Below are 12559 nucleotides of genomic sequence, written 5' to 3' on the forward strand. Positions count from 1 at the left end.
TTTTTAAAAATCCAGATAATGCTCTTTTGTTCAAAATTCAAAATAAAACCTCAAAATAACTGGAAAGAGAAAGATATTCAAGGCAAATAAATAACCAAAATATTTATATTTACACCTATTGTTCTATTTCTATATAGCTTATCATATTTACTATAGCTTTATTATAATATGTAGCTTATTATAACAAAATACAGATGATTCATAAAATATGGAAGTCATTCACTAACATACAGGTCATGACCTACAGAGAAAGAAGACCTATTTTATAAGTTGGCTGTTCATATGGCAAGGAATTAAACTAGATTCCTATTTCATGTTATACATTTTAAAAAGGAGAATATTTATGGAGGTAGTGAAGGGATTTGTAAACCAGACATAAGTATAAATCATAAAGGAAAAAGAATAAGTGCAGCTACATTTAAGTTTAAATCTCCACAAAAGAAACTGTCATAAAGTAAAAACACAAGGCAGTCTAGAAAATATTTGCAATCATAATAAAAAGCAACAAAGAATTACCAAGAAAAATGCAAATGACTCCCCCCCCCAAAAAAAAAAAAACAAAAAACCTGGCAATTTACAAGCAAGGAAACCTAAATGGCTAAGCAACTTGTTAAAAGATGCCCAAATTTATCAGTAAGTAGGGAAACACAAAACAATGAGATAATTCTTGCTCTTCAAATTGGCAAAAATTAACAATACTGTCAGAAAAAAATAAGTTTTGGGGGAGTACGTAGGGAAATGAAGTATATACTGGTGAGAATGAAAACAGGTGTAAGCACTTTGAAAAACTGGTAATACTAATGAGGTGTAAGATGGGCATATCACATCACACAACCTAATGGTTCAACTTCTAGGTATCTACTCTGGACAAATATATATGCATAAGGAGATATCTAACCAAAGTCCACTGCATTCCCTTATAAAGGCAAAAAGACAGAAAAAAATATAAGGAATGGTAAAAAACAGACTATGATTTATTATATAACACAGAAATTATATATATGAGGATGTTATCTCTTTTATTAATTTGGCATAACAAAAGTTAAAAAGAGAATCTGGTCATCTAAATACCACTCTTAAAAACGGCAGTTTAAAATGCTCACAGAGAAAACACAGCATACCTATTTCATCTATAAAGATGATGGAAGGCTGTAGCTTTATGGCAAGGGAGAAAACAGCAGCAGCTAGTTTCTGAGATTCTCCATACCACTTATCAGTCAGTGTTGAAGGCTGAAGGTTAATAAATCGACAACCTGCTTCTTTGGCTGTAGCCTTGGCAATCAATGTTTTACCACAGCCTGGAGGCCCATAGAGAAGAACACCTGGAAATCAACATGTTATGTTATTATTTCCTGTAAGAGAACAAGACATTTGCTAGTTTATGTGATAATAATCTAAAATTTTCCCCAACAGTCACTTCTATTTTTATTAATCTCTTCTTATAGTAGAAAGGAAGGTGCTATCTCCTTTTTCTTTCGTTTTTTTTTTTTTTTTTTTGCTTTTCAGGGTTGCACCCATGGCACATGGAGGTTCCCAGGCTAGGGGTCTAATCCGAGCTACAGCTTCTGGCCTACATCACAGCCACAGCAATGGCCAGATCCGAGCCGCGTCTGCAACCTACACCACAGCTCAGGGCAATGCCAGATCCTTAACCCCTGAGCGAGGCCAGGGATGGAACCTGCAACCTCATGGTTCCTAGTTGGATTCATTTCCGCAGCGCCACGACAGGAACTCCAGAAGGTGCTGTACTCTTAAGTTTGTGTCTGTGATAACATGTATTTAGGATTATAGCACCCTTGTGCTCCCTCCCTTCATGAAAATATCCAGTTCAGGATATTTAAGACAATCATTTTGACATTCAAACTCACATCACTTGATCACTGGTTGACAAAACTGTCTAATGCCCAGACCCTTCACAAGCTAAGAGCACTATATATAGCACAACGACAAAAGCTAACAGAATATTTACAATTTCAAAACAGATTGTAGAAAACATTGCTTTATTGTTGCTCACAGACTCAAGTTTTAGCCAAAAAGACAAACATCTCTTTTTCAAACAGATAACGATCTCTTCTTAAAAAGAAATTACTAGTCACTCCTGTTTCAATTTATAAGGAATAAAACTGTATTACTAACCTAGAGTCTCCACTGACAACAGTTCACTACTAAGGTAATTCTTTTAACATACAAAAGATCAAAACAGGTTGAGGTCTTGTGCATTTTGGGAATTATCACCAAAATTGTTAACTAAAATGAGATAGCATTTTCTGTATTACTTTTCTAAAATTAGTATTATATTAAATTATGTCTCTTGTTTATAAATCATTTAGAGACAGGCCTGACAAAAACTGTAATCTACAGACTCCTTTAAATATTTGCTTAATCCAGAACTTTCCAACTTTTCTCATATAATGGCACTTAAGGAATGACAGTATTTATATTAGCATACTGGGGAGTAAAATGGAGAGGATTTGGAGTTACCCAAAATATTTTTATTATGTAATAAAAATTTTAAAAAACAGAATATGAGGGAAGAAAATATTAAATGTAAAATCCCTCCTAAATTTTCATTTTTTAAAAAATGAGAAATTTGAGCTTGATTCCACAAACCAAGCAAACTTTTTTTCATGCCAAACATTTCAAAATAATGTTCAAACTTTTCCTCAAGCACACTTTTTCCAGTGGTTTTAATAATTCTTCAAAATCCAACGAACCCATGTTTATTCACTTTAAGCTAAGCTTTCTAAAGCTGATTTAAAAGTTTAAATCCACAAGTTTGCCAGTAAATGTTAATATTGTCAAGCAGTCTGCAATTCTTAATTATGTTCATTTATGTGCTAAAAGTTAAGTTCATTCAATTAAATCAGTTCTACTGACACTTTTAGAAGGCTCACATGAACAATTCAGAATAGTCTAATACCATCTAATTCAAATAAAGCCGAAAAGATATGGGACAACATGTGAAATTATTATTACATTTATTATTTTGATAATATAGTTTAATAGAATGCAAACCTACCAGCAAACTTAATACATATTACTTGAATCTTAGGTTTTTAGAACAAACTAATGATGCAAGAATCTTCATATTTTGTTGATTTTGCAGCTACATCACTTTATAAACTCAGGGGGTACTCTTAGAATGTCGTATTTGTTTCAAAGTACTCATTTTATCAGTTTGAATATTTTATTCATAATAGTTTAGTTTCAATACTTCTTAGCAGGACTAAGTTTTTCCAGTTACTTCATAATTAATGTTATTAATTGAGCCATTACTTACTAATGTCTAAACATGCAATGATAGCTTTTGGATTTCAAAATCTTCTGGAGGATGGAGCTTGACAGATAAAGTGTCCTGATTCAGGTTGTCTCACACTGTATGAGTGAGTCTAGCAATATTATCTGAAAATGGCATGTTTTCTATATTCTTTTTTTTTTTGGTCTTTTTGCTATTTCTTGGGCCGCTCCCGTGGCATATGGAAGTTCCCAGGCTAGGGGTCCAATCGGAGCTGTAGCCACCAGCCTACGCCAGAGCCACAGCAACGCAGGATCCGAGCCGCGTCTGCAACCTACACCACAGCTCACGGCAACGCCGGATCGTTAACCCACTGAGCAAGGGCAGGGATCGAACCCGCAACCTCATGGTTCCTAGTCGGATTCGTTAACCACTGTGCCACGATGGGAACTCCTGTTTTCTATATTCTTTGTTGAAGTGAACACCACTATGTTACTTAATATTTACGAAAGATGTGGAGTTCCCATCATGGCTCAGTGGAAATTAATGACTAGTATCCATGAGGATGCAGGTTCGATTCCTGGCCTCACTCAGAGGGTTAAGGATCCAGTGTTGCTGTGAGCTGTGGTGTAGGTCACAGATGCGGCTCAGATCTGGCATTGCTGTGGCTGTGGTGCAGACCAGCGGGTATAGCTCCAATTCGAGCACCTAGCCCAGGAACCTCCATATGCCAAGGGTACATCTCTAAAAAAGAAAAAAAAAAAAGTTATGAAAGATGATAAATGAGTGGTTCTGTAAATGAATGTGAGGCATTTAGTCAGTTTAAAACTTTTAAACTAGTTTTTGGAGCTTACTCTGATACTTTTATAACCATTTTCAACAAAATAAAAAATGTGTTAATTATTTTGTGCTTTGTGGAGGCTTAAAAATTAAAACCCTTCTTTTTTTCCCTGTTTTTTTTTTGTTTTGTTTTGTTTCGTTTTTTTTAGGGCTGCACCCTTGGCATATGGAAGTTCCCAGTCTAGTGGTCAAACTGGAGCTACAGCTGCCAGCTGACACCACAGCCACAAAAGTACTGGGAGAAAGAATCCAAATTTGAGATAATCCTCATTAGTGACAAATATATTACCTTACCAGTGACCAATTTTTCCTTCTTTTTTGGACTACCTTATTGACTTTCAAATTTTAATAAAAAAAATTTGTCCAAATAGTAGAAAAATAATTATGTGTAAAAATTAAATTTACTTAAATATAAGGTACTCAAGGAGAGGGTATATAAGCCTTTATGATACTGTAAGATCAGTTTTTCAAGACATTTTTCTTAGGTATCCACATTTATTTATTTATTTATTTTGGTCTTTTTTTTTTTGTCTTTTTAGGACTGCACCCGCAGCATAAGGAGGTTCCCAGGCTAGGGGTCAAATTGGAGCCGTAGCCACTGGCCTACACCAGAGCCACAGCAACACCAGATCCGAGCTGCATCTGCGACATACACCACAGCTCACGGCAATGCCAGATCCTTGACCTGCTGAGTGAGGCCAGGGATCAAACCCTCAACCTCATGGTTCCTAGTCAAATTCATTTCTGCTGAGCCACTACGGGAACTCCTTAGGTGTCTACATTTTAAAGAATATATCAAAACATGGAATATGATGAAGTTATGTGCCAAAATAATGGGAGTTTATAGAAGGAGCCATATAGCATTTAAATGGAATTTTAACTTGTAATTTTTAAATGCTTGGGGGGACGAAAGGGTTACTTTTTTTATACAACCATCAGTAATTTATACATGTTCTTATAACCAATAAGTGGCACCATAACTCCACCTTCATATTTTTATGTGATGATACTGAGTATGACATTACGTGTCATTTGTTACATGCCAAGTCATTCTCAAATTAACTTTCTGTAGTCTGTGAGGAGGTGATTACTTTCAGCTCAGACAGCAAAGAACTGTCTAAGGAACACATAAAATTGGCAATAAAGCAATGACTCTAACCTAAGTCACCTGCTTCCAGTCTCAAAATAGACCAAGTATGGTATGCAACTGATTTTATACTCTGCTTCTATAATACTAAAATCCAATTTATGTTGAGGGTCAAAAAGTAAATCGATAATTTTTCAAACTTTTGTTCTTGATAAAGCTGAAAAATCTCAAATAGTAGAACTTTAGATTGCATACTAAGGATATTCTCATGTAACTTAAAAAAAAAATTAAATACACATAGGAACCACCTTTAGTTTTGGATAATGCTTTTAGGTGAAGAGTAGATTTACAAACAGCTGTTAAAGTACCCCCTTAAAATTTGTTATCTGCAATGCTAATTGAAGCTTTAAACCAAGTCCAAATGGTAAAGTCATCCAATTACCTGGTCTGAGGATATCACTATTGAAAAAAGAAGTGTTCTCTAACAGCATAAACATTTTTCTTAAATTCATTAACACTGTGAAACTGGGACATGAAAATTCACAAAAGTTCTTTCTTCTTCACACTATAAACAACCTGCAAGATGACAGTGAAGAACTTAACTAAATAATCCAACTTTTATATTACTTTTTTGACTTGGACTCACATAAATCATTTTGAAATTTTCTTTGGGGAAATACACTTTTTAAAAAATCAGGAGTTCCCGTCGTGGCGCAGTGGTTGACGAATCCGACTAGGAACCATGAGGTTGCGGGTTCGGTCCCTGCCCTTGCCCAGTGGGTTAACGATCCGGCGTTGCCGTGAGCTGTGGTGTAGGTCGCAGACGCAGCTCGGATCCTGCGTTGCTGTGGCTCTGGCGTAGGCTGGCGGCTGCAGCTCCGATTCGACCCTAGCCTGGGAACCTCCATGTGCCGTGGGAACGGCCCAAGATATAGCAAAAAAAAAGACCAAAAAAAAACACAATAAACTAAATGCTTTTTGTTAGAAAAAAAGCAGGTTTGTTGGTTCATAAAGAAATACATTAAAAACATAATTGTTCTTTTAGTTAATGAAAAGAGCATGCCACCTTCAGTGGTAATTTTCATCCTCTATTTACCAGAAACAAAAACAATCTACTTCAAAAAAAAGTACAGATACTGGCTTTAATTACCTTTGAAATATAAATCAATGCACTTCTTTTTTTTTTTTTAAAGGCCGCACCTGCAGCATATGGAGGTTCCCAGGCTAGGAGTCGAATCGGAGCTACAGCTGCCAGCCCACCCCACAGCCACAGCCACAGCCACAGCAATTCAGGATCCAAGCAGCATCTGCGACCTACACCACAGCTCACAGCAATGCCGGATCCTTAACCAAGTGAGGCCAGGGTTAGAACTCGCATCCTCATGAATCCTAGTCAGGTTTATTAACTGCTAAGCCATGAAGGGAATTCCAAAGCACTTTTTGATATGGCTGCAAAATTTCTAAGATTAAAAACAGCTACAACTTATACATGTTATTTTGAGATTTCTAAATATCCTATTTTTCTGAGAAATGCGTGTATGTAATAATTTGATTTCAGTCTTAACTAGCAACTGTCTAGTTCTGAAGTTCTACAAGATGGAAATAAATAACCTACACTACAGCGTCCGCATCTGAAAGCCGAGGCAATACACTTCTATAGACCTCACTGTCAATTATCACATAAGCTCTATTTGAATTGCCTTTAACAAGGCTTATACATGTTTAAGAATAAAAGTATTGTGGAGTTCCCATTGTGGCGCAGTGGTTAACACATCCGACTAGGAACCATGAGGTTGTGGGTTCGATCCCTGGCCTTGCTCAGTGGGTTAAGGATCTGGCTTTGCTGTGACCTGTGGTGTAGGTTGCAGATGTGGCTTGGATCCCACGTTGCTGTGGCTGTGGTGTAGGCCAGCGGCTACAGCTCAGATTGGACCCCTAGCCTGGGAACCTCCATATGCCACAGGAGTGGCCCTAGAAAAGGCAAAAAGACAGGGGAAGAAAAAAAAAAAAAAAAAAAAAAAAAAAAACCAGAATAAAGGTATTACATTTAAGGATGTAGTTATAAACACTTTTGATTCTTTAGTTCCAACACTTTCAAAGTAATTACTAAAGAGAAATAAGACAATGCTTTCCTTAAAAACAAGTAGTATTTAATTGCATCTGTAGTTCACTATTTCCTTCAAAACAAACAAAACCCCACTGCAATCTAGAAATAAATAAAATTACCAAGAGGGAAAAAAAAAAAATCACTAGAATCATGAAACAACAAAAAAGAAGTCTTATCTTGGAAACAAAAACCAATATTGTTACTTTGAATTTTTTTAATCCTTGATTTCCCAAATTTCCATTCTCTTAGAGGTAAGAAAAATGAATCTGAAATAAAGGGATTATTTTGACAATGTAACTACAGGGCAAAGATTTATCTAAACTTGGAAAGCTGAAGAATGAGCAATCATTTTAAAATTATTATTTATAAAACAGTTCACTGGCTCTCAGCTACCTCTTGAAAATCCAACTTTAAAAACACCAGTACTATAATGGTAGAAAGTTTCAATGTTTTCCAGATTTTTAATGCTTTAGCAAATATAAACTTTTACCAAACCTTTTGGAGGCTGCAGAAGCCTGGAATTTTCAAACAAATGCTTCTTTTTGATGGGTAAGATGACTGTGTCTTTCAGATCCGTAATGACATCATCTAAACCTGCTATATCACTCCAAGTAACCTGGTAAAAGGTAAGGTTAGCATGAATTTTTACAACTAAAGTATATCTACTGAAGTAAACAAAACAAAACAAAAACCCTCTCCATATGGCAAGCTTTACTCTGATAATGATGCATAAATAATAAAAGTTTACAATGATATATTACTGAAAGTCCTTTTGAGCAATATTGACATTATTAAACCACTAAAACTGCAAAAAGGAATTTAATAGTAAACTACCTATTTAAAAAAAAAAAAGAAAAAGCTCCAGGTCTGGCACTCAAAACTCCGTAGGGATTTAGTAAGCTGAATTCATTCCCCTAAGAAGAGCAAATACTCTGCCAAGAAGACTTGAGAACCAGCTCAGACAGATAATTCAGCACCAGCTGATGGAGAGGACCTCACTAGGAGTGTGTCTACTTCAGACATGAAGTTGTTAAACATAACAGGAATTAATTTAGAAATAAGGCCTATACCCATGAAACTGGACCTCTGAATTTTATTAATAAAAGTAAATTGTTAAAACTTAGGTATTTTGTCTTTATAAAAAGTAAATGGGGAATTCCTGTCGTGGCACAGTGGTTAACGAATCCGACTAGGAACCATGAGGTTGTGGGTTCGATCCCTGGCCTTGCTCAGTGGGTTAACGATCCGGCATTGCCGTGAGCTGTGGTGTGGGTCGCAGACGCGGCTCGGATCCCGCGTTGCTGTGGCTCTGGCGTAGGCTGGTGGCTACGGCTCTGATTGGACCCCTAGCCTGGGAACCTCCATATGCAGCGGGAGGCGGCCCAAGAAATGGCAAAATGATAAAAAAAAAAAAAAAAAAGTAAACGGGGGGGGGGTAAATAGGGGCTATGTTTTCAAAATAGACAAAATAGCTTCTAAATTTTAAAGCCTTCTGATTCAAAAATTTTAGGAGGGTGATGGTGGAATAAACTAATTGAAAAAAGACCTAAAAAACAAACAAACAAAAACAACCTAGCTTGAATCTGGCAGAATAAAAGGCTGGGTGTGGGACTGATCACAATGAGTATATACAATAGATTTATTTATTTTACTTTCCACATTAAAAAAAAAAAGGGAAAAAAATCACATCCAGATCTGAAAAAAATCATCCTTTACTTCCACTGCAGCCATAACAAAGAATTGAATTCATTTTGAGTGGAGGATTAATTCTCTAAGGGCATGTATGTCTCTGTGCACATAGATACTAATAGACATAGATTTTTCTTTTCTAAATTTGGAGACAAGGATATTATATTTCATTCTATTTATTTATACCTATGGTCACAAAATATTCACACAGATTTTAGCATTTATAAATTATGGTAATCTGATGCTCAAATAATCCTTTAGAAGATGGAAGAGAAGGTATTATTACTTCATCCCATCATCCCTGATAACACACGAGGGAACTGAAACTCAAAGAGGAAATAATTTGCCAAGGCCATAAATGGAAAACTGGGATTCAGAATCTTGTGTTGTCCATCGTAACTTCTCATAAAAAAAAAAAATCTAGATTTGAACTCCAAATCAAATATCCACATGACAAAGTAGTAGTTTTATATGCCACAAAGGTGAATATATAGAAGTACAGCTTTAACTAAACAAAAGTATACAAAAAATTAACATAGCAGGCCTGAGAGTATTATCCTTAGAAAGCCCTGAAAGGTCTCTTGGCTGGAGTATAGGAACTTAGATTTTGGGAGAGGTCCTGCCATTTTTTCTAAGAGCAGCTCACTGTGCCTAAACTTTTTGTGCTAACAATATGGTTAATGGTGGGTATCTGTTTTCCTTATGGGAGTCTAGAATTCTGATAACATGTTAGGAAGATGGAGTCTATGTGATCAGACCCAAAACCCTGAGCCCTAAGTCTCTAATGAGTTTCTTTGGTGGAAAGCATCTGATGTGTTCTCACAACCTGTTGCTGGAAGAATTAAGTGCACTCTGTGTGACTTCATTGGGAGAAGACTCTTGGAAGCCTATGCCTGATTTCCTCCTGACTTTACCCTGGGCCCCTCTATCGTTGCTGATTTTCCCTTACATCCTTTTGTTGTAATAAATTACATCCATGAGTTATGACTACACTGAATCCTGTGATTCCTCCTAGAGAATCATCAAACCCGGTCGTAATCTTTGGGACCCGTGACACAAAATGCTGGACCAAAAAAAAATTAATAAGATTAAAGATACATACATGCATATTAAGAGGGTCTACTAGATGAGCAGCAATACTCATTTCATACTCTGAAAGCTTCACATTTTTCACACCAATTTGCTTCATTAATTTTTCTGCCTAGAAAGAAAAAAATAAACAGTCTCCTTCAGTTTGATATTCAGACACTGGCACTCCAAAACATGTATCCATGAAGTCGAAAGAGCAATGAACAGACATAGAAGAATTTTCCAGGGATTATCTACACAGCTTGATTTTATCCTTCCCCCTCTATGTCCTTAGGTAAAGAAAAGATTTGAAGGTCTACTCCACAGAAACCAGGGCAATTTAAACCAGCTCTTGGGAAATGAAAAAATAGGGTACATGATTAAAGAGATATATATAGGGCCCTGCAGTGCTCCAGTGAGACTCTAAGGTCCAACTTGATTTTTCTTTCCCCAGTAGGGTTATCATGGGGCAGAAGAAACCTCAAGATGAAAGACGGAGGAATTAAAGCTATCAAGAAATGGACAATTAAGAGTTTTTTCCCTTAAATTAACAGACTATCTGAAAACAAGTGCTTAACTTCCTTCAAATTATCCATGTATCTAACAACAGGTGTTCATACCTATCTAATTTCAAATTGCTCTGAGACTCTATCCTTTTTTAGAGTCAATTCTTGAGGCTAAGCAACCAGAGATAACAAAAATAATTTTGAATTAGAAGTATACTTGCATATATTTTTAGAGCTGGGTAAAAATTGGTCTTAAACCTATAAGCTCTAGCAATGTAACAAAGCTTTCAATTAAAATAAAAATGATAAAAATTTACTGAGTATGCCAAATATTATGACAAAATACTACAGATGGATTAACTCATTGAATCCTCAGAGTGATCCTATGAGATAGGTACAATTTTTTCCCAACACAGAAAAAGAAATGAAGCTTAGCTCAGGCTAAGTATTTGTCTTAGGTTAAAAGTTAGCAAATGGAGGAGGCAACATGCAAATCCTGGCAGTCCCAACTATAGAGCCTACACTCTAACCATCGCACATGTTACCTTGGTTTCCCCAATTATACGACAGGAGTCTGTGACCACCAAAGAGTCCTTAAAATCTATAGATGACACATTCAAATTTCTAGTAAGTTAACATTTTTAGAAATAAGGTACTCTGGTAAATCACATTTACCTAAATTTTTGTTGTTACATTTTCCTAAATACTTCTGATTATATATAGTCTTGCTGTTTGCCAAAAGTTTCGCAACTCTTAAAAATTCACATTACACAGCATTATAGCTATAGACTGGTTAAAAATTAGAATATGTTGATCATATCCTAGTAATATGGCATTTTTTAAAAACAGTTCTACGAACCACATCATTTCTCCTATTTAGCCACCTCTGTAAAATTACCCAATCAATGGATAAAGAAGCTTTTCCAGATTCTTTTATCTCTTTTCTACAAATATCCTCTTTCACAGACTTTAAATGTCAGCTATGAAAGGTTTCTTATTTTTTGTACCTAAAATAGCATTAATTTACTCTTCTTTTTCATTGTGCTTCTATAAATGTGAAGCCATACCACACATGTTCATTTTAGGCCATGCTCTAAAACAGTGGTTCTCAACCAGGGGTGATTTTGCCCCCTAGGAACATTTGCCAACATACGAAAATACTTTCAGTTGTCACAACTTGAGTGAGGGGAGAGGGTGCTAATAGTATCTAGCCAGCAGAGACAGGGATGCTGCTAAACAATTAAGAAAGCACAGGATAGCCTGCCCCCCCCCCATTATCTAATCCAAAATGCCAATATTTTAGAAAACATGCTTTTTTCCCCCAATTAGCTATCTGCCCTTAAAATTTTACTCTAGGCGACAAATGCTTCTTGCTACCTTTATTTAAATCTGGAATTTCCTAAATGAAAATTATCAACTATGTTGTTTACAGAGATAGAAATGCTATTCTTGAGTTTACCTAGAATTTGTTCCCCATAATAGCAGTTCCATTTAACAATGTCTTCAGGTTGCATTAATAACATTGATAGAAAAGAGAAAAAAAAATGAACATTTATTGAGCACCTACCACATACCTGGGAACTATACTGAGTTCATTTTACAATTAACCCTTGAAACATGAGAAGTAGCTATTATTCTCATTTTTCACATGAAGAGCTCAAGGGTCAGAGAAATTAAAAGAATTGGCAAGATTACACAGGTAGGAATTAGCATTACCAGAGGTCAAACCCTGATGTTTCTAATTCTGAAACTCATGTTCTGCTGAAACACTAACATTTCTCATTTGGGAGAACAGAACATGGTTAACAAGCAAAAGAAAAGAAAGCACCCCCAAATACATATTGCCAATACCAAACTGTTTTCCAAGAATAAAATATCCAATTTTCACTGAGTCCTTTAACTGAGTCCCTATTTCTAAAATGTTTTACCTTTAACTGAGTCCCTATTCTAAAATGTTTTACCTAGAAAAACAAAATTATGATTAGACTACTTGAAAGATGGCTTATAGTCATGCATTATTTTATTGT

The 12559-nt window shown here is 35.8% G+C and overlaps 1 protein-coding gene across 10 annotated transcripts in view; it reads right to left on the reverse strand.

Annotated features, from left to right (window-relative positions):
• ATAD1 (ATPase family, AAA domain containing 1) overlaps positions 1-12559 on the reverse strand; it is an 82624-nt gene that overhangs the window by 61288 nt on the left and 8777 nt on the right. For all 10 annotated transcript variants that reach the window (XR_002338604.1, XR_002338606.1, XR_002338603.1 and 7 more), the window contains 3 exons: positions 10061-10159; positions 7765-7885; positions 1122-1322 (listed from right to left, as the gene is read on the reverse strand). Coding sequence is in view for 5 of the 10 variants with exons in the window: in XM_005671257.3 (XP_005671314.1) it covers positions 1122-1322; positions 7765-7885; positions 10061-10159 (421 nt within the window). In the remaining 5 variants the exon portion in view is untranslated. The remainder of the gene's footprint in view (positions 1-1121; positions 1323-7764; positions 7886-10060; positions 10160-12559) is intronic.

This window comes from Sus scrofa, chromosome 14 (genome assembly GCF_000003025.6).
Source record: "Sus scrofa isolate TJ Tabasco breed Duroc chromosome 14, Sscrofa11.1, whole genome shotgun sequence".
Classification (NCBI taxonomy): Eukaryota; Metazoa; Chordata; class Mammalia; order Artiodactyla; family Suidae; genus Sus; species Sus scrofa.